This window comes from Drosophila hydei, unplaced genomic scaffold (genome assembly GCF_003285905.1).
Source record: "Drosophila hydei strain 15085-1641.00,03,60 unplaced genomic scaffold, DhydRS2 tig00000149-arrow-pilon, whole genome shotgun sequence".
NCBI lineage: Eukaryota > Metazoa > Arthropoda > Insecta > Diptera > Drosophilidae > Drosophila > Drosophila hydei.
Window position 1 is genome coordinate 178,202 of NW_022045678.1, and position 25,415 is coordinate 203,616.

The 25,415-nt window shown below is 39.4% G+C and overlaps 6 protein-coding genes across 12 annotated transcripts in view; 3 read left to right on the forward strand and 3 right to left on the reverse strand.

The window, feature by feature from the left end:
• Nucleotides 1-25: 25 nt before the first annotated feature.
• Nucleotides 26-2,431, reverse strand: LOC111593155 (probable basic-leucine zipper transcription factor R). The gene is made up of 3 exons (XM_023305757.2): nucleotides 1,998-2,431; nucleotides 1,423-1,901; nucleotides 26-871 (listed from the first exon to the last, which is right to left on the reverse strand). Exons 1-3 carry the CDS (start codon nucleotides 2,049-2,051, stop codon nucleotides 280-282), a joined length of 1,125 nt encoding a protein of 374 aa, XP_023161525.2. The 5' UTR covers nucleotides 2,052-2,431; the 3' UTR covers nucleotides 26-279.
• A 340-nt stretch (nucleotides 2,432-2,771) lies between these two features.
• LOC111593157 (mitochondrial magnesium exporter 1) lies at nucleotides 2,772-4,540 on the forward strand. The gene is made up of 5 exons (XM_023305760.2): nucleotides 2,772-2,989; nucleotides 3,057-3,575; nucleotides 3,635-4,064; nucleotides 4,119-4,295; nucleotides 4,353-4,540. Exons 2-5 carry the CDS (start codon nucleotides 3,465-3,467, stop codon nucleotides 4,523-4,525), a joined length of 891 nt encoding a protein of 296 aa, XP_023161528.2. The 5' UTR covers nucleotides 2,772-2,989; nucleotides 3,057-3,464; the 3' UTR covers nucleotides 4,526-4,540.
• Nucleotides 4,541-4,803: 263 nt separating this feature from the next.
• Nucleotides 4,804-14,038, forward strand: LOC111593163 (congested-like trachea protein). Of its 4 annotated transcripts, XM_023305766.2 has the most exons (8): nucleotides 4,804-4,983; nucleotides 5,037-5,180; nucleotides 5,257-5,392; nucleotides 5,874-6,021; nucleotides 6,083-6,518; nucleotides 13,529-13,708; nucleotides 13,783-13,861; nucleotides 13,929-14,038. In XM_023305766.2, the coding sequence occupies exons 4-8, from the start codon at nucleotides 5,893-5,895 to the stop codon at nucleotides 14,032-14,034; spliced, it is 930 nt and encodes a 309-aa protein (XP_023161534.1). In that variant the 5' UTR covers nucleotides 4,804-4,983; nucleotides 5,037-5,180; nucleotides 5,257-5,392; nucleotides 5,874-5,892; the 3' UTR covers nucleotides 14,035-14,038. The 4 variants fall into 4 exon arrangements, with proteins under 4 accessions (XP_023161534.1, XP_023161533.1, XP_023161536.1 ...); XM_023305765.2 differs by lacking the exons at nucleotides 13,529-13,708; nucleotides 13,783-13,861; nucleotides 13,929-14,038 and adding exons at nucleotides 12,236-12,415; nucleotides 12,482-12,792 and having other exon boundaries at nucleotides 4,805-4,983; XM_023305768.2 differs by lacking the exons at nucleotides 13,529-13,708; nucleotides 13,783-13,861; nucleotides 13,929-14,038 and adding an exon at nucleotides 12,065-12,135 and having other exon boundaries at nucleotides 4,805-4,983.
• LOC111593162 (leucine-rich repeat-containing G-protein coupled receptor 5-like) lies at nucleotides 7,330-10,476 on the reverse strand. The gene is made up of 4 exons (XM_023305764.2): nucleotides 10,297-10,476; nucleotides 9,918-10,224; nucleotides 8,579-9,429; nucleotides 7,330-8,516 (listed from the first exon to the last, which is right to left on the reverse strand). The coding sequence occupies exons 1-4, from the start codon at nucleotides 10,342-10,344 to the stop codon at nucleotides 7,731-7,733; spliced, it is 1,992 nt and encodes a 663-aa protein (XP_023161532.2). The 5' UTR covers nucleotides 10,345-10,476; the 3' UTR covers nucleotides 7,330-7,730.
• A 155-nt stretch (nucleotides 14,039-14,193) lies between the features above and the next one.
• Nucleotides 14,194-22,171, reverse strand: LOC111593159 (meiosis regulator and mRNA stability factor 1). 2 transcript variants are annotated; one of them, XM_023305762.2, is made up of 8 exons: nucleotides 21,796-22,171; nucleotides 20,319-20,462; nucleotides 18,668-19,556; nucleotides 18,479-18,610; nucleotides 15,814-17,604; nucleotides 15,493-15,754; nucleotides 14,716-15,437; nucleotides 14,194-14,647 (listed from the first exon to the last, which is right to left on the reverse strand). In XM_023305762.2, exons 2-8 carry the CDS (start codon nucleotides 20,336-20,338, stop codon nucleotides 14,450-14,452), a joined length of 4,014 nt encoding a protein of 1,337 aa, XP_023161530.2. In that variant the 5' UTR covers nucleotides 20,339-20,462; nucleotides 21,796-22,171; the 3' UTR covers nucleotides 14,194-14,449. The 2 variants fall into 2 exon arrangements, with proteins under 2 accessions (XP_023161530.2, XP_030079096.1); XM_030223236.1 differs by lacking the exon at nucleotides 21,796-22,171 and having other exon boundaries at nucleotides 20,319-20,931.
• Nucleotides 22,172-24,023: 1,852 nt separating this feature from the next.
• LOC111593146 (scavenger receptor class B member 1) overlaps nucleotides 24,024-25,415 on the forward strand; it is a 29,161-nt gene continuing 27,769 nt past the window's right edge. Inside the window, exons 1-2 of one of the 3 annotated variants that reach the window (XM_023305747.2) lie at nucleotides 24,024-24,322; nucleotides 24,657-24,830. In XM_023305747.2, the coding sequence (XP_023161515.2) occupies nucleotides 24,812-24,830 (19 nt within the window). In that variant the 5' untranslated portion in view covers nucleotides 24,024-24,322; nucleotides 24,657-24,811. Of the gene's footprint in view, nucleotides 24,323-24,587; nucleotides 24,831-25,415 lie in introns of those variants that run through there. The other 2 variants (XM_023305749.2, XM_023305750.2) reach the window with 2 other exon arrangements.

Genomic DNA, 25,415 nt, shown 5'->3' on the forward strand with positions numbered 1-25,415 from the left:
TTATTATTAGTAGGCATTAAAAAATTGTAATTTTCTTTTTTGTTGTTGATGTTTTTGTTTGTAAATTTACAAGATAACTACCAAACTCCGTCATAAATTTGTTTACATAGTTGGTTGATTGCAGCGCTTAAATGTGCCACATGTAAAAATGAATAAATATATAAAGCAAAACAAATTACTTAATGCAATCTCAGAAATGACAATTTTGAATGCATGCGTTCAATTGGCATGGGATAATTGAAATAATAGATAATTCTGTCGCATCCATCCAGCCGCCTGTTACCGACGCATCTGAAAACCAATTGTGCCGTTGGGGCACGGACCACGTGGCAGCCGCAAAACGTTATCATTGTATGGATGCGCATATTGGGGCGGCGGTGGCTGTGCCTGATGCTGTTGCAACGATGGTGTATGCAACGATTGTTGGCGCAACAGCGCCGCCGAAACGCTGCCACCCACAACCGGTGACCAACTCTGTTGAGGATTGGCGGTTGCAGCTGCTGCTGCTGTCACAGTGGCGCCTGTCATGTATTGCGACAAGCGTTGATTGTAGTGCGCCAGCGATTGTGGCGACGTTTGCTGATGCTGATGCTGCTGCTGTTGGTGTGGCTGATGCATCGACGGTGTCTGCTGATAGAAATAGCCCATGGCAGTTGTGTTTGGCGGCGGCTGATAGTAATTGTTGTAATTGTTGTAGATGGGCGGTGTTTGCGACATCTTTGGCGCCGACGTGGAACGATGCATGCCAGGCGCATTACTAACTGACTGAATGCCACTGTTGTTATTATTGTTATTGAAGTTGAATGCCGGCGTTGTCGTCACCTCCGGCTGCACTTGGGTTGATAGCACCACCAGCGTTGCGGCCGCAGCACTGCATTATAAAGATATCGTATATTAGTGTAATAATGGTCAAGACGTAATAGATCGTTTGCATAGAAAGTTAGTTTTTTAAGGAAAGTATAGAAACTGCTCAAGTAAAATGGCATGAATTCTATTGAAGGATTCATTACTTATATAAAGGGAATCATTAAATCATTCAATCGTTTCCATGGCGGCTTTAAGATATCTTATCTTTATCTAGTTTATCAAAGACAACATAACAAAGCTGATATAATAGAACGTTCCGATTGGAATACAAGTAGATATATATATATAGCTAACGGTCGTAAATGGCCTTATCTACTAATCTATTGATGACAGTCTGTCTCTATAGACGGCTCTCTTATACCAGAACTATAACAGCTACTGGAAAGGTAGGAGACATAAGCGTTAAGGAAGGATATGACCATAAATAGCAAAAGCATGTTCATTGTGAGATGACAGCATCAACGAAACAATCTATATTGAAGTAATTGCGATATCTGCAAATAAGAGCTGGCAGTATCACAGGAACATTAAAGATTACAAAGTTAAAATACTAACGGTTTATCGTCCTCTGGATTTTTGGCGCTTCCGAGTATTCGGAGACGGGCCTGTGCGTATTCCTGTTCACGCTGTTGCAGCGTTTTGATGGGCTGCTTGGGTCGTATGCCATTAGTATCGCGACGCTCTTCGGCCTGTGCGGGTCGTCGCAATATTTTGACCGTTTGATTACTAATAGGCGTGGCATAGTTGGCAGCATCATACTCGCTGTTCGACTTGTGCAGCACCATCATAACGGGAGGCGTGCTCGATTCGTCATCCAATGAGCTCGCTGACGTTGGCTTCTTGGCAATCATGATTTGTTTGGGCGCCACCGCAACGACTGTGGAAGTCGAGCCACTGCTCTCCTGCAGACCCTGTGGCCGTTGAAGTAATTTCATTTTGCTAGAGGCTGCTGTCTCAGTTGTTGAGGCGGGCTTAAATTTGCTACTGGCGTCGTCGTTGGCGGTTTGCAATTTCGTTTGCAGCGTCATGCAAAGCTATAAGAGATTCGAGAGAGCATTTTTGACGATTTTGTTGTTGTTGCTGTTTTGTTGTTGTTGCTGTTTGTTGTTGTAATGTCATTCTATACTCACGCCTGCCTCGTCAATTTCTTCCCAGTTGTCTAGCACATCGTCTCCATTGGACATTGCAATCGCTTTATTTTCTTCCTTGAATTTTTTATTGGGCTGTTGCGAGCACGTTGCGTGTGCGTTTGATTGTGTACAAATATATGTATGTCTAATTTTCTTTTTCGCTTTTACAAAATTTGTTGCTGCTGTTTTTTGTTGTTGCTGCTGCTGCTGCTGTTGTTGTTGTTGTAGCGCTTCACTTTCTTCTTTTGCGCCTGCTACTGCAGCTCGCACTACAACTGATACATAATTCCAGAGCACTTGTATCAGACATAAGTTCTACATATGTTTTTGCACAACTTTTTGCACAAATAGATTGTTTTAAACAATAAAATATGCTATGCATATGCTTCGCACACGCATACGCAACAATTTTTAGCTCACTCTGGCAGCCCTGCAGTGGCACACTCGATAGGCTCGATAGCAATAAACTTGAGTTATGTTAATTAATTATAGATGTAAATTTGAATTAAACTCCAATTTTAAATTGTTTTTTATGCATTTTTTGACTTTATTTTTATTGTTTTCGTTCATTTAAAGTGAAAAGTGTATTTAACGATTCGCTGCGAATGTCGATTTTATTAGAATTATCGATAAGTATTAGCAGCACATCAAATTGGCAAATGAATTTTTTAAATGTCATACAAAACAATATTTATTAACTCTTTTCTTACAAGCAAGAACGCTGATGGTGTCCCAACTAAAACTTTTAGACCAAGTTATATATGTAATAGAGAATTATTAAAATGGAAGTAAAGTTGTCAACTTTATAACACATTGTACAAATTCTGTCTTCAAAGAAAATTCCAAATTAAAAAGTAAAATAAATGTATTCTTAATTTGTATTGTTCGAAATTCTTGTTGTTTTTATAAGGTACATGCACAAATCAGTTCCACAAGACTAATTCACTTTAGATATTGTCCCCATCTGCTTTAAAAAAGCAAAAGCTATCATTGTAAGTTGAAATCGTTATGAGTTATCTCCTTATTTCGATTGGGTTATATCTGTCTTATTTAATTTAGGTCCTTTAGCTTTCACCCGCCAGATATAAAAAGTGCCTATATTGCTTTTAGTCAAATTGAAATCACTATATATTAGTCATTTTATAACACTGAAATATGAGTGAATTTTTGTAACAGTATAAGATTTATATCCACTGTTAATAACAGGTTAGCAGAATGTAAGTGTTTGCCATTAGACATACGGGTTTAAGTTGATAAGACTGGATGTGCTGCTGTGACATCGAAATGGAAATTGAGCTCGCCGAAGAAATCCACAATTCGATTAGCATTATTAGGCAGCAACAGCTCAGCTCACTGATAACATAACCCAAACAACACTCACTACACGTGCATGTATCAATTACTCAGTACTCATCTCAAGACTGGCTGACGATATTTTAGCTTCGTTTACGTAAATAGTAGTTAGTCATGGAGGTGCCCATTAGCGATGACAAAGCGAATCCTGTTAAATCTTTTATAGCTGGCGGATTTGGTGGAATATGCAGTGTGTTAACAGGTTACCCACTGGATACAATCAAGGTGAGTTGCGTTGTTTTATAATAGCAAATAGTAACTTGCAAATATTTGTTTACTATCAGGTGCGACTGCAGACAATGCCGCTGCCAGCAGCTGGACAGCCGCCCAAATACAAAGGCATCGTCGATTGTACAGTGAAAACCTTTAGTCGTGAGGGTGTTCGTGGCTTCTATAGAGGCATTTCTGCACCATTAATAGGCGTCACACCCATTTATGCTGTAGATTTTGCTGTCTATGCCGCAGGGAAACGACTTTTTCAAACCGATGAACACGTTAAGCTGACCTATTCTCAAATTTTTATGGCCGGTGTTGGTGCGGGCATTTGCTCAGCTCTAGTTACGGTGCCAACAGATCGCATTAAGGTATTGCTTCAAACACAGCCAGTGACAGGGCCAACCATGTACAATGGCTTAATAGACACTGCACTAAAGCTTTATAGACAAGGTGGTATGCGAAGTCTCTTTAAAGGTACCTGTGCTTGCGTGCTGAGAGGTGAGTGTGGCATGATTTTTATCTGTACATATTTGACAACCTTATTTCTTACAGATTCACCAACAGGTATATATTTCGTTGTGTATGAGGGCCTGCAAGATTTAGCCAGACAGCACGCAACATCAGGTAGTATAACGCCCACATCGACCATCTTTTCTGGCGGCATGGCTGGCATTGCATTCTGGTCATTGGCTGTGCCTTTTGATGTACTTAAAAGTCGATTGCAATCTGGTTAGTTGAACACATCATATATGTTTAAAAATTATGCTGACTCTTTGTTTTGTGTAGCGCCTGAGGGCAGATATCAGCATGGCATCCGAAGTGTGTTCAAGGAACTGATGGCCAGAGAGGGACCCAAGGCATTGTACCGCGGTGCCCTGCCAATATTGATACGAGCTTTCCCTTCAACCGCAGCTGTATTTATTGGCGTTGAGCTGGCCAATGATTTGTTAACATTTTAGAGTAAGGATCTAACAGTTGTTGGCCATATAGATGCTATATGTTTTACTTATGTATAAGTGTATAAATTATGTAATTAAATGTATGTTTTGATACACTACATACATATGCATTTGTTTGAATTGCCGGGCAGGTGCCAACAGCTGTGGAAATACTTACATTTAAAAACAGGTTGGCAGCCCTTGTTGACAGCATACAATAGAGATGAAACCGGTTCATTTATTATGACACTCAAAAGTCGTGCTTGTCAAAGAGTTAAAATTAATTTAATACACTTTATAATTTTTAGTAAGATTGACGTTGTTAATCGTGCTGGTTAGAAATTTTTTGCATGTTTAGTTGGTTCGTTTAAGGAAAGAAATTTTTTGACTTGGTTTTTTTCACACATATTTTGGATCGTGTAGTATTAGGTTTTCACATCTCTAGTTTTAATTACAGAACACATTTCGTTGAGATTTGGGTAAATTAAAAAATCATACTTTAATGATTATAAAGTAATCAAATTCCATACAGCGACTTGACGGAAACTGTCTGTAATAGGAAAGGTCGCCGATGCTTGGAGTAGATGTGATTTCGGTTCAAACGGTCATCAATAACGGACTTTGAACCCGGTGCCGGCAATGCTGCTTTAGTTAAGCAAATTTTAGTATTCCCCAGGTACGTAACTATATCGCTGCCAAAATGTCAAAACATCTTCAATGCTGATAACATAACCCACTACTCAACTTCACAGGCGCCGCTCTCCGAGTCGAAACAGTCGACATCTTGTACTGCTGTCCGCAACAGGTTCTGCTGCGCCTTACTCATTTCCACTCGCTCGCAATCACTGTCGCCACGACGATATTTTTTAGCATATTTATTTGTATCAGGTAAGTGAAACAGGATTTGTTAATCGTCGCTGAAGTTCAACTTTCAACTTTGGGCGTTATATGTCTGGGCTTCGCACACTAATTTCCACTAATCCTTATCAGCTTTCGTACAATGACCACTAGAGATTAAGCAATGTGATTGCAGGCAGAGTGCAAATTCCAGTAAAGCCTTTACGAAATATTGACATATCTGCTTACATACGTGTCTGCATCTAGTTGGGTATATGCATATATATGCCATATAGATATAATTACTTTTCTACGGGTTATATGTGGAAAAAGCTGACATGTATTAATATATAGATGACCCCTGGCATTTAGTTAATGATTTGAATACGTTTTTTTTTTGTTTGGAACCCTAAAGATAATACGTACCCACATCTGACTGGCGCATTTATTTACCTTTATATATCACATTAATATTGTATTCTAACCGTACGCGTTATGTAAATAAAATCTAATTAAAACTTTCTATTTACAGACTCATAAAGACGTAAGTAATGGCAAGTGCTCAGAAGACTGATAATGCGCCTGCAGAACGCAAAGCTAATCCGTTTAAATCGTTCATCACTGGCGGCTTTGGCGGCATATGCAATGTGCTCTCTGGCCATCCTCTCGACACGATTAAGGTGAGTTTACTGTGACACGAGCTGCCAGTCGACTGTCTAACATGCTTGCTCTGTTGCTTAGGTACGTTTGCAAACAATGCCACGGCCAGCGCCTGGTGAGAAGCCCTTGTATAGCGGCACCTTAGACTGTGCCACCAAGACCATACGCAACGAGGGCGTGCGCGGCCTGTACAAGGGCATGTCTGCACCACTTACTGGTGTGGCGCCCATTTTTGCGATGTGCTTTGCTGGCTATGCTCTAGGCAAACGACTGCAGCAGCGCGGCGAGGACTCTAAGCTGACCTATCCTCAAATCTTTGTCGCTGGCTCGTTCTCTGGCCTCTTCTCTACGTTTATCATGGCGCCTGGTGAGCGCATCAAAGTGCTATTGCAAACCCAGGGCATTGGCCCCGGGGGCGAAAAGAAGTACACCGGCATGATCGACTGTGCTGGCAAACTGTATAAGGAGGGCGGTCTCCGGAGTGTTTTCAAAGGTAGCTGCGCAACGATGCTTAGAGGTGAGTGAGATTTTGCAGTTCAATTAAAAAAGGTCTTGAAATCAAGAATGTCATCAAAGCTATTAGTATAAATTCTATTTATATATTCTGCTACTGTATTGGGCTTCGATGAATACAGCTATAATGGGCATTATAATGGGGATTTATCATGCAATGAAATGTTGCCAATGTCGCATCTGATTGAGCTCAACAGTGTAGATATAACTCTAACTATATAGACAAATTTATAGTCTAATTTAACTGTAATGAATAACCTTCTTGTTGGAACAATTTTACATACCTTTATCAAATTTTATTTTTAATATTTTCATAATGCTCATGATAAATTGATCGATTTTGGCTAACTATATTTATTAGTTGCCATCAGTCAAAGATTGGTTTTTATATAAGCAACTTTTTTGCTGCTAAGAATATCTAGAGTATCAAAGGAATGTCTGTAGTTTTACTATGTTTCTTATATATATATATATATATATATATATATGTGTGTGTGTATCTGTCGTATATATATATGTATATGTATATCTGTCGTAGGAACTCGGGATTATTCAGAGTAAAAATTTAGTTATTGTATGAAGAATTTTTCGGCTTGATCTATAAGTTAAATGCTTCTGGTATATATGGGAAGCTTATCGTTAAGCTCTTATAGAAACGATGTATTAAAAATTTAGTTTTCAATTTTTATGTTTTTATCAATTTTAATATTTACAACTGGAATTCTGTTTTTGGATATAAACAAAAATCGAGTCAAGGTCTGATATCTGTATCATATCTATTTATAGCATGAATCATCTGATATAAGATTCGGTCTAGTATAATAGTTTTTAAAGTATATTTAGCTAAGGCGCTTCAATTACAAGCTTTTGTTCTATTAGATAAGTAAACCCGTTCCAAACTCCGTAACTCCTTTAAGCAAGCAGCTCTCACATAGCAGGGCTTCTAAGTGCTATGTCTAGAAGGTTTTAAGTTCTTCCATAGTTCTTTATTCTTTTTATGAACTTCTTTAAGGTTTCTCTGATCGCATCGCTAAACAGTTCACATTTAAATATTTCCTGTTTAATATTTCCTAATTGTACTTAAATATTTATTTTATTAATTCTAATTAGTTGTTTGCGTATTAAAGATTCATAATTATTGAAATTCAACTTAAAGCTAAACTAAGTGCGAGTGTGTGTGTGTGTGTGTGTGGGTGTGTGTGTGTGCTTGTTGTTATTAAATCTCATTGGACATTTGCTGGCTATCGGTTTGAGTCGAGGCTGCTTCGTTCTGTAGTTTTTGCTGATCTTTCAAAATGTGTTCCAAATTGTTTCTTTGCGCCAAGTGAGATTTGCGTTGTTTCTTGTGCGGATGCTGCTTCTTCTTGGAGCCCAGCTTGTGCTGCTGTTGCAGCTCCAATTTACGCCAATGGGGCAGGCCGCGCGTGCTGCCTCCCTTCGAGGGCGCCAGTATGGATGGGGCTCCACAGTGAAGCTGCCTGCGCAGCACATAGTAAACGCTGCGTCCATTGTAGTTGGCACAACGTGGCACCAGTTTCTTGTCCGTCTCATAGCTGACCACGTGCCGGCAGAGCATCGGCTCGCCATTGATGTCGCGCACACAACGCTCGACGCTGGGGCCGCGCATCACGTTCGTGAGTCGCGGCAGCCAGTTGCTCATGTCGCAGTCACACTGCCAGGGATTCTGATCGAGACGCGCCACACGCAAACGCGGCTGCTGGAAAAAAGTTGTGGGCAGCGTGCGCAGCTGATTGGCCTGCAGCTGCACCACCTCCAGCTGCAGCTGATCGTCGAGCAGTCCATTCGGCACATGCGTCAAATTATTGTGCGCCAAATTAAGCAGCTCCAGCCGCTTCACGCCCAGCAGCGCGTCCATAGACAGCTCCACAATGCCACAATGGCTGAGGTCCAGTTCGCGCAGCTGTTCCATGCCGGCGAAGGCATCGAACTGCACGCTGCCAATGTTGCCACGCAGCGTTAGTTGCTCCAGCGCATGGAGACCCTGCAGAGAGAAGATGACATGCATAATGACCGCTCTGTTAGCTGCTCTCCATTTGATCATACCTTAAAGACGCCCTGCTCCAAGCTGGCGGTGCTCACATTGGTCAGGCTCAGCTTGCGCAGTTTGTGCAGCGAATCGAATTGTCCATAGCTATTCCAGCTGCGCAGCTCCAAGGCTGCCAGCTCACTGCCCAGCAGCAGCTCACGCGTATCGTTCATGACCCAAAACGTGGCCGGCAATATGTACATAATGGGATTCTCTCTCAGATCAGCTTTGAGCAGACGTGGCAGGGGCGGAAAACTCGACTCGCTCAGGCGCTCCAAATGATTGTCGGCTAGATTGAGCGTCTCTAGCTCCAGCAGTCCAGCCAGGCCCAAGTAATACAGCCGTGTGACCGCATTGTGTGCCAGCGAGAGGCTTTTCAGATGTGGCGCGCCGCTGAAGGCAAACGGTTGCAACTCCTCGATGCCATTGCGTTCGAGACTCAAGTGATGCAGCTGTGTCAGACCGTCGAACATTTGCCAGTGCAGCTCGCTCAGCTGGCAATTGTGGATGCGCAACACCTCCAGCTGGCTCCAGCCCCAGAAGCTGGGCATGCGCGTCTGCTTCAGCCGCTCCACATGCTGTTCATAGCTCATGATCTCCACGGCGGCATCCGCTTCGAACTGCAACTGATATTTGGGCGTGGCCTCGTTGCCAGCCACATCACTGGGCGGCTTGTACTCGTAGTCATCGCTGGGCAGCTTTGAGTGCTGCGGCCGCTCCAATCGTTCGCTCGCCTGCAACGTGACCTGCTCGAAGTTGGCATTCTGCAAAAACTCCAGCGGCTCATCGATGTTCAGTGTGGTGGTGCCTGAGCCGCGTATTTCCAGCGTGCTCAGCTGGTTGAGGGCATGCAAACTGCTCGTATTCACTGCAAGCGCAGATTATTGTTAACATTAGCTCAAGCTTTGGATTAATTCAGGGATTTAGATCAGTGCGATTCGGTATATAATAAATTTATTATTTGACTTACTGAATAAGCAATTTGTTAAGTATGCTTGTGGCTTATAAGTTTTATGTGCATATTACTATTTAAGCTTTAAGGAGCTTTTAGGAAGCAGCTAAAACTTGAGCTTGCTTAGGAACTTGAATAGTTTAGAAGTTTCTATTTGATGACAAAAGCTGCATTTAATAGCTTTAAAACTTCAGTAACTTTTCTCAAAATTTGATTATTTTCAATGTTTATCTGTATAATTTAAACTCTTCTTCTTAAAGCTTAGATTTAATCAATTTCTTTTCCCAATACACTAAAGTTTTGACTACCTCAAAGAAAACCTTTCTCACTGCTCTCAAATTCTTTAAAAAAGCTTTTAAAGCTTATTTAAGTTTATTTAGTATGATGCTGAAGCCAAGACTCACCTGTTAGCCGGCTGCCCGGGCTGCCCGTATGCATCAGGATTAGCGCCTGCAGGTCGATGGGCAAGGCGCTGAGCAGCGCCAGCGTCTCGCTCTCCTCCTGCAGCAGACATGTTGCCAGCTTGATGTGTGTGGTCAGTAGGAAGTCGGCATCATCCGCAGCATCCACGCTGGTCATGTGATTCACCCAGCGTGCGATGGGCAGCTCATTGAAGGCGGCATACTGGCAGACGCAGCTCGTCGGGCAGCTAAGCACATCCAGCTCCACAGTTGCCTCCGGCTGTGGCAGGGCTGACTGTAGCTGGCAGCGCTGTTGCATATAGAGTTTAACCACATATATCATTGCATATCATATCAGTATTAGTATGTTCGGGTCACTCACTAGCAGCAGCACGATTAGCACTCTTATCAGACTCGTCACCGATAACATCTTTATCGTTTATCGCACAGTTTGGCAAGCACTGGCGCAAAGACTTCTCTATTCCGCTACCCAGGCAGGTACACTTGCCTCGAATTCCGTTCATATACTAAAACGCAGCCTCATGGTTCCCATCAGACTGAGAGCGAAAACAAATTTGAACTCCTATTGTTATTGTAATTTCATATATATTTTTTTATGTATTCCAGTATAATTTTTGCTTTAACGGAAATACATATTTCTGATTGTGACATCCTTCGATAAAACGCTGCTTATATATGCATATAAAGATGTATGTGTGTGCTTGTGTGTGTATGTATATATCGTATATATGTATGTATATAATGGGCGTCGGTTTGAGAAGTTTCTCCACGACTTCCAATGAGCACAAGGTCGCGTTTGTGCGATGAAACAAATTCTTTAATAAACCCTATTTCTCTCGCTCTCTCTCTTCTTCTTTTCTTATGCTTATAGTTGAGCTTCGAAAAGTGAAGAATGAAAATTTGGCTTAGTAACTGAAGACAGCTACTAAAGGTATATTCCCAGCTTTAAAGCTGACTTGGTTATAATATGCTTAGCTATTGGTATCTAATTCGAATATAAAATTTAAGATTTTAGTGAAAGATGTGAATGTATTTAAGTTAAATTTGAATTTTTGCTAATATAGTTACTTTTAGTATTATATAATATTAAATATTTGTTTTGTACTATTCAGAGTTTGTTTTGGAAATTGGTTTTGTCACAAGTCATTTTTCAAAACGAACTCTAAATACCACACGACAAATATTTAAAATTATATATTTATTTGTAGATCATTTTATATATAATCTATATAATTTATATTATAATTTATATATTTATTATATAAATAAAATAAATATAAAGTTAATAAAATAATCTTATATTAATTCAAGTTAAAAACGAATTGGAATAATCCTAATAATATAAATAAATATACGCAATTGAAGACTATCTCGATTATGACAATATTTTATATGATATTGCTCTATTAGTTAGATTTAAAAAAAATGAATTAAGCCTAAGCTTAATTGTATTATAAAGTTTATTTTTGAATTTAAATTAAATCAAGATATTTAAGTAATTTGCATTACTTTAAAAACTACGCAAAAAAACAAATGATTTGGAACCCGTTTAATATATATTCAAAATAAGTTTAAACGATAATAATAAACATATAAAATTTATAGTATAATTTAATAATTATAAATACATATAAAATTATAAATTGTTGTTAAAAGATTTAATTTCACGCTAAGTTAAAAATATATAAATATATAACAAGAGAAAAAAGTAAATAAAAAATAATTAATTTATATGCTTTTGTCAAATAAATATTTATATATTTATTTTTATTCTTTTTTGTATTTAATTGTTTAAAACTTGTCTTGTTAATTTAAACATTTAAATAAACAAATTTATTTTTGTTTATTTAATTTTATTCAGTTACGATTTTTTGTAAGTTGAGTTGGCTTGTTATTGTTATTTAAATCTATTTGCGTTTCAAACCCAACCCACTGTAACTTGTTTATGTTTTTCTTCGCACAATGTGTGTCGGTGCCTGTGTCTGCGGTTGTGTGTAGTTGTTGTAGTATATAGTTCATTCGGATTTACTATATTGCAATAAACAAGATATTTATGGCGCCGTTGATGTCGCCGCGCGATTCCCATGGCAAGATATAAATAATTTCTCACAGCCCCATCATAGTTCCAGAACGCCAAGTCAAGCTAGAATCAAGAATCAAGAATCAAGAATTAAGAAATTTATAATAACATAAGCAGAGCAATATGTAAGCAATAACTGTAACTTAAGTAGCTATAGAAAGTCTATGCAATATGCTTCATATATTCGATTAACGAAATGTTGCTTAACATGTTTTTCTAGATCTGCCTGCTAATGGGCTCTATTTCCTGGTCTATGAGTACATACAGGATGTGACCAAGGCCCACTCGAAGACGGGCGAAATAAACACTGCCTCGACCATATTTGCGGGCGGTGCCGCGGGCATTGCCTATTGGATTTTGGGCATGCCTGCTGATGTGCTCAAGAGTCGTCTGCAGTCGGGTAAGTACGATATATTTGAATCATATTTGAAACATTTAATTTTGATGCATATCAACTTGCTTGCAGCACCTGAGGGCACATACAAGCACGGCGTGCGCAGCGTGTTCAAGGATTTGATTGTCAAGGATGGTCCATTAGCTCTGTATCGCGGCGTTACGCCCATTATGATACGTGCCTTCCCAGCCAATGCGGCCTGTTTCTTTGGCATTGAGTTGGCCAATAACTTCTTCAATTTGGTGGCACCTAATTTCTAGTAAAGAAAGATTTTTTAATCGTTACTTTCCCAAATCACAGGTAGACCCAGGGCTTTTTTTTATTAATGTTCAAGCTAAAAGTTAAGTGTTAGTCGTGTGAAAACAAAAATACTATGTAAATTAAATAAACAGAAAATTGTTTTTAAATATTCGTCAATTGTTAAATATGTAGAAAATAGTTTACATTTAATTTAAGAATTAAGAATTAAGCTCGGATCAAGCACAGCTTGAACTGCTTGCTCAGTTCGCTTTAATATGTTTCAAATAACATTTTCATATATTTGAAGCTATTTTTGTACAATTTTTAATATGTACTATATATATATATATAGACAAGCGAAAAGAAAATGGCTTAAAGTCTTAAGTTTAATGTTAAATCAAATTTTGTATTTGATAAACTTAAAATTGAAAAAAATATGGCTAAAAATGTAGCACATATATGTTTCATTGTAAAGCAGATGCAGTGTACTTTTAACAAGCACTGTACTGTTTGAAGACTCAAGTTAGTTTATGTTAAGCTTAATCAATTTTAAATTGATTACAAACTTAACAAGTTCCAGTTTGAGCGGCAAGAGCTCAGTCTAATGGGCACTGGGTGCTGTGGCAGCGCGTGTTGTCTTCGATTCGTCTAGGTACCAATTAGTCCACATTAATTGGATCGCATTTAATGCAGCTACAATATACAGAAAAGTGAATTGTAATCTAATCGACACCGACACGTTATTAACACACATCGTAAGCACAACGAGCACATGGCAATTATATTGGCCGCCGACTCAGCGAGTATGACACGATAATTTCTTTCGCTTACCCTCTACATGCGATTTGAACTACAAATGCGTCTATATTTGTTTTCTAGATATACCCGCTAACGGACTGTACTTTCTCAGCTATGAGATCTTTACGGATGAGTACAAACGGCGTTTTAATCGACCCAATGTTGATCTAATTGCGGCTATTGTCGCAGGTGGATTGGCGGGCATATTCTACTGGATTGGCGGCATGCCAGCCGATGTGCTCAAAAGTCGTTTACAATCTGGTAAGTAGACAGCGCAGCTCTAACATCATTTAGATAAGTTTGTAGTTTACACTAATCGAAATCTGATCTCTCAGCTCCCGAGGGTCAATTCGATGGCGTTAGAGCCGTTTTTAAAGACTTAATGAAAAATGACGGCATCTCTGTGCTATATCGGTTAGTATTTGCTTCTATTAAATATCTGTCATTGATACATATTAAGCTTTTTTGTTAACGCTTTCAGTGGCTTTACACCGGTTATACTTCGTGCCTTCCCGGCTAATGCGGCGACCTTCTTTGGAATCGAGCTGGCCAACGCAATATTTCGTCAAGTCGCTCCAAATTTTTAAGATTCAGACATTTTTAATATAAATAAATAAATGCTAGAAATTGACTCAATGTGCAACTCTTTTGCTAATTACAGATCCTCGAAAACTCTCTTCGACAGATCGATCAAAAAATATATATATTTTTCTAATTTTGGCTCTATATTGTTGAGCAATTTACAAGCTTTAGCTTAAAAGTAAAATACAAAATGTGTTGATTGTGATCCGTATAACAAATTTATAAAAAAAAGAAAGCAATCTTATATAATATATCCTCGTTATTCTTGTAGTATCAAGGCATAACCGAGGCATTTAATGGAGACAAAAATTTTGCTTATCGAAATCAAATTGTAACAATTTTAAGGCTCGCCAGGAACCAATTTAGATGAAAAGTGGAAGTTTGGATATTCCACTCTTTAGTTGTACTTAAGATCTATGCTTAGGCTATCTTACGATCGTGATTATCAAAGTTAAACATCTGTCGCTTCATATTCACATGCTTGGATATGGTATAAGGCGATAAGAGCATGGGCATAACATTGAGAGCTTTGAGCTCCGGCAGACGTATGTTGAGCAAGTTCTGCTTTGGCTGCTGCGACTGATTGCTCCATATGGGATCGATCCAGAATGGCAGTTTCTAGTGCAAATTTAATTATATATAAATACTCTATATACAGATTTGTATTTGATTTAGAGAGCACTTACCTCCGACGGCGGCGTATCGGGCTTGGGTGGCTCATAGCAGGAGCTAAAGGGCGCCACATTCAAGTCATACAAATCTCGTCCAGAGTCCAGGTGATGCGGCAGCAATGCTGACATATGCTGCTGTTGACGTTGGCGCTGCTGCTGCTGCTGCTGCAGCTGCTGTTGTTGATAGAAGCTGGCCTGGCGACGATACCATAACTTGCCCGTCTGAGCATAGGGCACGGCTTGGGTTATAGCCGTGCTGGAGGTAACATCGGCAGCGCAGAGGCTGCTGTTTAGCTCACAGGATGTGTTAAAAGAACTGTTGCTGCTGCTGCTGCTGCCACTGCTGCTGTTGTGAAAGAATTGCTGCGAGCTGTTGAGCAAGTTCTCCTTGTTGCTGCAATTGCTGCACAGCGAGCTGTTCAACATCGTGGATGACAGCACTGAGCTGTTGGCACTGGGCGGCGAGCACTTCGAGTTGGCTGCCAATTGTTCCTGGTATGCCTGGAAGCTGTTAACGGACACCTGCGGCTTATAGGCGCCATTGCAGCCACCGCCAATGCTGTTCGCGTACTCATTGGCAATGGCGCGAGTCTTGTGCGGTGGCGGCGCCTGGGCGGGCGGCGGCCGGTTGTGCTCGCCCAGCGGAGTGCGCGCGCTGCGCTGAGCCTTGTGCCTGGCATAGGGCAGCTTCAGTGAGCCAAACAGATGCTGATGCGTGGCACCCGATCCAAGGCGCACTGTAAGAGACGTAATAAGTTCTAATTTAACTCTTTCATCTAGTTGTTCACTCACATTCGCAGTTCACATTCAAGGCCACATCGCTGCGCTCCTGCGTGGCACCCATATTGATGGTAAAGAGATCATCGTGGGCCACAATCACCGAATACAAATTGGGAAAGCCATATTCAAAGGTGCTGCCTAGGCCACAGTCCAAGCTGGCTTTCAGCTCGTACAAGTACATGCTGGGACGTTGCTCCAGGAGCCGCACAATGGACGCCAGGAAGCGCATAAAAGCGGTGAGACGCACACAGGGCTGATCCGCCTCGACATAAACCTAAGAGAATTTATATACACATTTACAGTTATATCCAGCTGAGAGTTGTGCTAGCTCACCTCGATGGCATGTCGCATGGCATGCAGCGCAGATTCAGTCAACTGTACCTTGTGCTTGGCATTGAAATCGCTCAGGAATTGCGCCTGAGTGAGTGGCTCTGGCTTGGCTGCTGTTGACTCGGCGGGTACGGCTTTGGGCATTGCTTCACGTTGGAGCAGCTGCTTGCAGGCACGATAGCACAGCTGTCGGAACTCCGCATCGTCATTGTGACAGATCAGCCAGGTGGCCTGCTCCTTATTCACCAACTCGACATAGGGCAGCAGCTCCATGGCGCTGGCTATGTCTGTGGCGCCCAGGGTTTGCGGCAGCATTTGATAGCCAAACTTTTTCTTATGCAACTTGAGCACCTGCTCCAATTTCATGGAGTTGGTTGAGTTGCCCGTCACGCTGCGTATGAGATCTGCGCATTGTTCGGCAAACACACGCCTGGCCACCTTTGGCGAGAGTACAATCTTCTTGTCCTCGTCGCTGGACAGCTCTAGCTCCACGACGCCGTGTATGGCATCCATGAGATCGGCTAGCTTCACGAATCCGAAGTCGCTCAGGCGGCACTGATACGCGAAGTGATAGTGATAGGAGCGCACGAATTTCTGGAACGTTATGCTATATTGGAGTGCATTCTGGAACAGCTCGACCATCTCGCCAGCAAAGACACTGGTCTTCTCCAGCTCAGCGTTGGTCTGCTTGCGTTTGGGCATCGAGATGAGTATATCCTTGCCCTGCTGCACAGTGCTGATCACAACAATATTGCTATTGACCAGGCCATCCAAGATGTCCACAATGTCGCAGACACCATAATCCGTAACGTCAAAGTTGCGATTCTGCGTCTGAGCAAAGATGCCAGGCAATTGGGACAACAGCACCGAATTGTTGCCGTTGGCGCGCAGCACGCGCAACAGATCCGAGGTGAAGCGCCTGATCTGAGTGCGATGGGTGAGCGTTATCTGACGATTCTCGCCATCGCCCATGATCTGCACCACCGTGGACAGCGCCTCGAAGAGCTCGATTAGCTTGGTATAGCCATAGTCTGCGACGCGGCATTGCTTGCCAAAATGATTGTGATAGGCCGGTATGAAGCGATTGAACTTCATCGTGGACTTCGGTGACATTTTCACCAGTTCGATCACCTCGCGTGAGATCTGAAAGAGTGGATCGGCCACAGAGTTCTTGAAATAGCCGCTAGAGCCGCCATTGCCATTTCCACGCTCGCTGCCATTCAGGTTGACATTGCTGCTGCTGCTGCTGCTGCTGCTGCCCGTCGATAGCTCCTTGTTGAGCTCCAGCCAACCGAGAATCTTGATGCCGAAATTGTTCACCTGTATCTGTATGCCCTGGACACAGCAGACTAAATGCTCTAGATTAACGCCATTCTCGTTGGCAGCAATTTGAACCTTCAGCTGACCCTCGATGCAGTGCAGCAGCGTTGCCACCGGTATGTCACCCGTGTGGTGCTTCAACAGCGGATAGATCAGCTGTTGTATCTCTGCTATGGTCATGCACACATTGGGCAACGGCTCGATCTCCTGCTCAGCCCAGCCCTTGTGCTGTTCCCGCTTAAAGTGAATCGTGCAATAGGGCACACTGTGCTGCAGTCCCTCCATCAAGGGCGAGCTCTCCAGCGTATTGACCAGCTCCGGCTGTAGACTAATAAACTTGTCCTCGTTACTGCCCGCATTGATGGTGCAGATGTCCTGCATCTTGTACAAATCCAGGACACTGATTGAGGTCTTGAAACGCGACTGAAAGAGCTCACGGAACTTATACATGGGCAATGTATAATACGGAACGTCCTGTGGAGCAAGCAGGGGAAGTAGGTGGCAGGTGGAATTTAGGGGCAGATGAGAATTGGAGTTGGATGTGATCAAAAAGAATTTATGTTAATTATAGTAAAATGAATATAAATTAGTTTAAAGAATTATTATGCCAGAAATTTAAAAAATTTATAATAAAAAGTCGGGAGTGCCCGACCAGAAGATACCCGGAACCAGAAACAGTCGTTTTTTTTAATGGGAGCTAAGGCATGAATGAAAACAGCAGTTAGATAATAAGTAATAAAATTATTGAATTGAATATATATATATATATATTCAGGTAAGGAGAAGAATTTAGAAATATGTAGAGTCAAGAAGAAGGAAAGAAAGAAAAAAAGACATTGAAATACTAACGAAAATTCAATGTAATTAGAGCTCAAAGCTGTTGAATCTGATATAAGAAAAAGCTTAAAAATGCATTTTTAAATATTTAAATTCATTTAAATATTTATGTAAATTATAGAAGAAAGTTAAGAATATATATGCATAAACTGAGATGATCTAGTGAAAATAATTTAATACCAAATCCTAAGCTATAAAGTTTTCTAGTGTGAGCAGTAGATAGTTAATACTCTCACAGGCTATATATGCTGTCTGACAGTTTACAGACCACTAACAATCAATATGAAATCAATAAAGATATAAAAACCCTATAAGAAAGTAAAATGAAGGAACTGATGCTAAAGATACCTACTTAAGGAAGATATTTTGGTGCAGTCAAAACCCGACAAGGAAATACATAAAGAGTATAGAAAATGCCTGAGGCTTAATTAAGGCGATTAAGGGGAAATAAAAATATTATAAATCTCGGCTATTCGATCGCATAAGGTCTGCTCGCATACTCCATACCAACCTTCAGCAGACCAGCGACCTGGCAGCGCAGCGTATTGACCTCCGTCAGCGAAGAGTCGCGTGTGTAGCTAACCAGCATGCGTTTATGGCCAATCTTCTTGCGGTGCAAATTGGACACCACCTGCTTGGCGAACTGGGAGGGTAGGCAGAGTGTTACTATCAGCAGATCCTAGTCGACATCGGCACTTACATAGAGATCCGGCACGGTGACCTTGGCGTAGCTGCTCGCCTCAAAGTTAAGCGAGACGACTGGCGTGATGGGCTTCAGCTGATTCATGAGGAAGTTGCGCAAACTGGTCTCATCCAGCGAGTAATCCAGATTGGTAATTTGTAGTGTGACCGCATCGCTGGGATCTGTCACACTGGCGAAGGCATGAGTTGGTCCGCTTGACTCGCCATTGGAGCTGCTGGCACAGCTATTGGTGGACATGGTCGAGGCGCCCGAGCAGGCCACAGGCACTATGCTGGGTGCCATGGTATTGATCAAGCCATTGCCATAGCCATAATCTGCTGTTGTGGCAGCCGCTCCAGCTGCGCTGCTAGTTGCAACGCTCACGATGGGCGTCATTGATGGCCCACTGCTCGTGGGCGTGGCCAGAGGTGTAGTCTGCTGGTAAATGGGAGCAAAAGCTGGGGGATAGCTGCCGCCATAAGCGGCTGGACCTGGACCCAAGCCCAAGCCCTGCTGTTGCTGCTGCTGCTGCTGATGAGATTGAGCCATCGTCATCAAGGGGTGCCCAGTGACCGCCGCCATAGCAGCAGCAGCTGCGCATGCCCGATTGTGATTGTAGGGCATATAGCGATTGCGATTGTAGCAACTGGCGCTGCCATTCGCGTGCGCATACTGACACACCTCCAGTTGGCCGGGCATGGGCGGCCCCCCTGTATACTTGTGCGGCAGCAAGCCCGGCGGCGGGGTATACCCAGGCAGTCCATTAAAATAACGCAAGCCTCCAACTCCGGCATTATTATTGTAGTCCGCGCACAGAGCCGTGGCCGGCATAGCCGGCGGATAGAGCTGCGATTGGGCTGCATAGTAGGCAGCGGCTGGATTCTCGGCGCCAGCATCACCGGACCAGCTGAAAGGCAGGTGAAAGATGTGAGTGACAGAGAAAGAAATCTGCATAATATATACATATATACATATATATATATATATATATATATACTATTGGAAGAGTACTTAATAGGTAAATCATATTCGAATGCAACTTTAAGAGGAAAGCCTTAGGAAGGAAATTCGCGCTGTCATCATTTACTATTGCCATGAAACGCCTTTCTATGCGATTTTCATATATCTTATTTGTTGTTTGACAATAAAATATTATCATATTTAATTATTTATAGATAATTGGTTGATTATATAAAAATATATGTATATATCTATGCATATACATATAATGCGCCCTTCTATTCGCTTCTCTATATTCCCAAAAGCATTGTGTTATATAAAATCTGTATATAGAAGCTGCTGTGCTTTATACTTCAGTTTCTTTTACGTTATGAAATTAAATTTTTTCAGCATTTTAGAACTCTCAAGAGCTCGTGCCTAGAAATATATATAAAATCAAAAATTCGTAAAAAAAACAGCAAAAATTTCAATAACAATCTTAAAATACTCATCATAAATTATTTTTTTGCCAATCAGCTTGGTGAGGAATGTAATGCCAATTAAGTTAAAACTTTAATACCCTCAGTTTATGCGCTTAAGAATAACGAAGTGTGTGCAGCAGTTGGAATAAGTATATTTACGAAATTCGTCACATAGATCAATTGAATATTGTAAACAACTGTGCCCTTTACAGGTAATTGTCGGTGTTACTAATACAGGTGGTACTTACCTGTACAAACGTTCGGTCATGTCGTATAGCTACTGGTCGAAACTGGAATCGGAATCGGCTCTTGGGACTTATGTTCGCGGGCAGCTCAAAGTCAGATCGATGCCGGTGCTTGGCACCTGCTGGACACGCTTTTGCAGTTTTTCTCTGGAATTCGAAAGCACAAATAGAAAATCCCCAATAATTGAATTATATTTATATGCATGTGGAATTATGCGTTCCATCTGGGTGCTGGTGCTGGTTCTGGTTCTCGATCTCGTTCTAATTTAAATCAAAGCCAATGCAAAACATTTAATCTAACTCATTAATTCCCAGCGACTGCAGGGGTATATAAAAGATACAATTTGCATAGACACATCAATTAAGACTGGCCTGATTGTATGCGCGAGTGTGTTTGACTAGTAAATACCCTGGATGTGAAGAGAGTTGAGCTTCGATTTGCTCGAATTATTGTTTGTCTAATTTCTTTAAATGTTTAATAGTTAAAGACCAAGTTAACGATGCTGTTCTTCATAATGAAGATGTTTACATTACCTTTTATGATATGCTAAACGTCTTATTCATGAAATGCTGACGTAATATACAAGAAATCTTACAAATTTTCGTTATGTTGAAGGCAATATTACAAATATAATTAATGTGTGTTTTAGGTATACTCAATCGATTCTCATGTTATTAGAGAGTATATAAATATGTATATTAATTAAACAAATTCTCCGAAACCCAATGGAATATATATATAAATATATAATATATATTTAATTTATACAATAAAACTGTTGAAATAAAACAATTTGCTCAAGCGCATCAATAAAAAATTATAATTTGCAATAAAAATATGAAACAACTCAACTAAAATGTAATAAATAACCGGCTTTACAGTGTTAATTAAACAGCCAATGTCAACACGGCACAATGATGAGACAAAGAGAGCGGAAGAGAGGGACAATGAGAAAGGGCAATTGCAATGCAAAGGAAAGGCAGAGAAGGAGAGATGGAGTGTAAAAGATTCCAGTGTATTTTTTCAATTATACGAGTGACAGTTTGCCATGGGACTAACTGTTTATGAATACAGTTAGCTATACAGTGGGACGAGATTGATTAGTAATTGAAAGTTAATCAGCATATTGATTGATTAACTCACCCATACGGATTTAATGGAATAATACAATAAATCAATAGGGACTACAAATCGGGCATATACTTGCAGCTAATACTAATAATAATACTAATAAAAATTTTTGCTAAATTAACTTATTATATATTAAAGAAGCAAAGAGAAGAGAAGTGAGTAATTGGAGCACAATATTAGATAGCTCGCAGCTATAGAGATGAGCTGCAGCATTTAATCATTTTCCACCTGAACGTTGAATTATTGCACATATGATTTAATTTATAGCACGTGTTTTAATTGAGTCAGCAATTAAAATGCAATTGACTCATTTTCAAACCACTGTAATTTCATATTTCATATACTCACGTGTGCAACGGGAAACCCAGATATGTGCCTTCCTCTTTCCACTATGATAAAAAGCCACCCAGCTCGGAATTGGTTAAAAAATAACTTATATTAATTAAACAAAATCAATATTTGTTTTTAACTTATTAACTTATTGTTGCGAAAAGAATGTTAAACAAATACAAGTAAAATAAAGTCTCTCCTTGTGGAAATAAAAATAATATTTTGAAAACAAAAAATAATAATAATAGGAATAGGAATAATAGGAATTCTTGAGCCGCGTATTCCTAAAGAAAAGTTTCAATTAAAAAAAAATAACACTGAGGACAAACAAAAGTTGTGGCTTCTGGGCTTCGTTTCTGTGCGCGTATGTCTCGAGGGCAACTGAAGCGCTTGGAAGGAGCTTTGGCGCCAAGACCGACGCCACAGATCGACACGCATCACGTGTGTAGATTGGAAGTGTGAAATTAGGGTTGCCAGAAGGGCGTAACAATAGCGTGACCTTCCAGCCGAAACTCAACTGGAAAAGAGTCGGAATGCCTCTTACACAGGTTTCCAGATGCGGAAGTGCTTTTGAAAGGTTGAATGGAGCGTCTTCGTTATAGTTTTTGTTTTTGTTTCTGTTTCTTTTTTTTATCTTATATCTGAATTCTTAATGTGCATATGGAGATGTATGTAACTAAATTCCCTTCACTTTCCTGGGCATTTGCGTCAGTTGTGAGCTGACCTGTATAATTGTTAATAACAGCATATGCCGCACTTGATTTGCCTTAATTGCGGCTTGCAATAAAAACCTTAACTGCCAGGTAACCAGGCTTATACGATGCAAAACTATTCATATATATACGTATATCGTGTATTTGGCATATCATGTAGGCGTTATTTTTATATTATATAACTAATTTAAATGCGATTAGAATACGTGTTATTGAACCCCTTAAACGATAGTTAATTATAGCTAATCATCTACCCTCATACTATGCCCAACTATGTCCAACTGTGCCAGCAAACTATCTCAGTTGACAACTCTCTTTGGTCACAACAACAGAGTCTAGAATAAAATAGAATTTCTCGCCTTTCAAATAGTTTGTGTTTTAATGAATACATATATTCATATATATATATATATATATATATATATATATATATATATATATATGTATATATTTGTTATGGAATATTATATATATATACATATATATATATTCATATACATTTATTAGTTTTATCAGTCTTTAGGGTCGTGTTGGGCAGCTACTGTTGGCATCCGTTCAATCCGCGATAGGAGTCTTGGGAGATCTTAGTAACTAAAAAACTAACATAAATTAAGATAGAGCTTAGGAAAAATAAAATTTTGTTTATGGAATATCAATTAAATAAAAACTAAGTTAAATAAAAATATTTATATTTATAAGCATTTTTATATCTTACAAAATTTTTAGATTATGTCAACTACATCTTTTTAAATATACTTATATATTATATTTTAAAAAGTTTATGCAAATAATAACTTAAATCTATTAAAATATTTTAGATATTAATATTAAAATCAAATGTAATTTTTTTCTTTATTATCAATTTTTTTTTCAAAAACTAGTTTTTTAGTTGTAATAGTTTTTTTAACTCCAAAAAGATGGATATGCCAAAATCGTGTAGCCAGTGATTGTCATATTTTAGTTGCTACCTGTTGAAACTTTAAAAAAATATATTGTTAGTCCTGTTTTTGTTTAATTTAAACTATTTTGATGTGTAATAATTTCTAATTCTTTATTTGTTTAAGAAAAATCTATTTTTGAAATATAATTCTTCACTTTTTTTAATATTTCACTCAACATTTTTAAAAATTTTATTTCATATTTTTGATTTAATATGTTCACTTTTTTCTGATATTTTAATTTTTATGCTTTATGAGTTCATTTAATTATTCTTTGAGCAGTTTATTTTAGAGGGTATTTAATTAGTCGACATAGATTACTTGCATGTAGGCAATTTTTGTACTTCCATTGGAATGTTAAGACAAATGCGACATATTTACAGTTACTTCTTTGATATGTGCTCGGCAGCTGTGGGCACACGCTCTTCTGCTGATCTCTGCTATCGCCCTTTCCAGTTTCCAGTCGTCAAATGTGTGTGCATGTGTGCGTGTGTGTGGGTGTGTGTGTGGATTTCTTCTTTTATTGTAGTCGGTGCCTTCCTTGTTGTCGCTACGTTCAACGACTTCTTCAGCTGGGTATTTTATTTTGATTAGAGATTTCGTTTCGCTTTAGCTTAGTCGCTCTCATTGACTTCCCCCCATCGAAAGGCAGTAAAAAAGTATTGAGTGTGCAGTGCTAAATCAAAAGACTTGCTATATAAATACAGACGTATATGGAGTAAATCGATGGAAAATATAGTTCAGGGCTTCGGCTAATTGGACCAACGAACGCCTCGAGCTAATGCGAGCTGAGCAGCATGACACAAAGAAACCAATCGAATACAAAAGTGCAATAAGCTGATTACCAACTAAAACTGACCCAATTAGGGCTCGCAGTGTGGTAAATTGTAAAAGGTCTATTCGATAGCCTGATCAGCTGTTGGCCTAGCTGACCAAAAAAAAGCCGACACCTGTGTCTGTCCGTGGCGCTCTGATTGTCAGTCTGCTTTGAGTGCTCTCTATTCTGATAAGACATGTGACGTTCCAATTGGATGCTCCAAAAGCTCTTATTTCACATATAGATTATGCACATACTCTTATATGTATAATCTGGCATGCATACATATATAGATCGCTTAATATTATTATATACATATATAAAAAAAGGCATTTCAATCATCATTGAGTTGTGATCTGCTTCATTTCAATTCAAATTCATTCGATTGCTGGCAGTTGCCAGCTAATATAGACAGTTTTTTAGGCTGAATTTCCGCATCATCTGGAATTGTTCCTGCGATGCTAGTATAACACAATTAAAGCTTACGTGGGCAGTGAATGTTCAAAACTATATAAATCTAAATACGAGCTTAAAAAATAAAAAAAAAATACACAAAAAGGAAGAAAATGTTTTCAAGTCCAAAAAGTAAGTACATTTATGTTGCACACAAAAATTATTATATAATATTTATGTTAATTTATTGTGATTAAATAAAAAAAGTTTAAAAAAATAATAAATTTCTTAAGAAATTGTATTGTTTTTTAAAGAAATTTTTCAAGTTTATGCGCTTCGAAACCTTTGACTTAACTTTTGTGCTGTGAATATATTTTCTTATATTATTTGTACTTTTACAAGTATATTGTGGCATAATAGAGCTATGAGTTTTTTCGGAATATAGTAAGCATATATATATAGCATATATATAGCATTTAAAATAACATCAAATTATAGATATTATGGTCTGATTTTCAGTTGAAAAATTTCCAAGCATAAAAATTTCAAGAAGTTAATTAAAGTTTGTATGTCTTTTGTGAAGGTTGACAAAAATGTAGATTTTACTCTAGTGCTATGTTTGGGAAGGTCAAATTTGATGTAGACTTTATTGTCTTAGGAATTGAAATGTTTGTGTCTAACAAATATATATACAAATTTTGCTTAAAGTATACAGATAATTTTATATTATATAAATTATATATATACATATGTATATATGTAATATTAAATAAATTT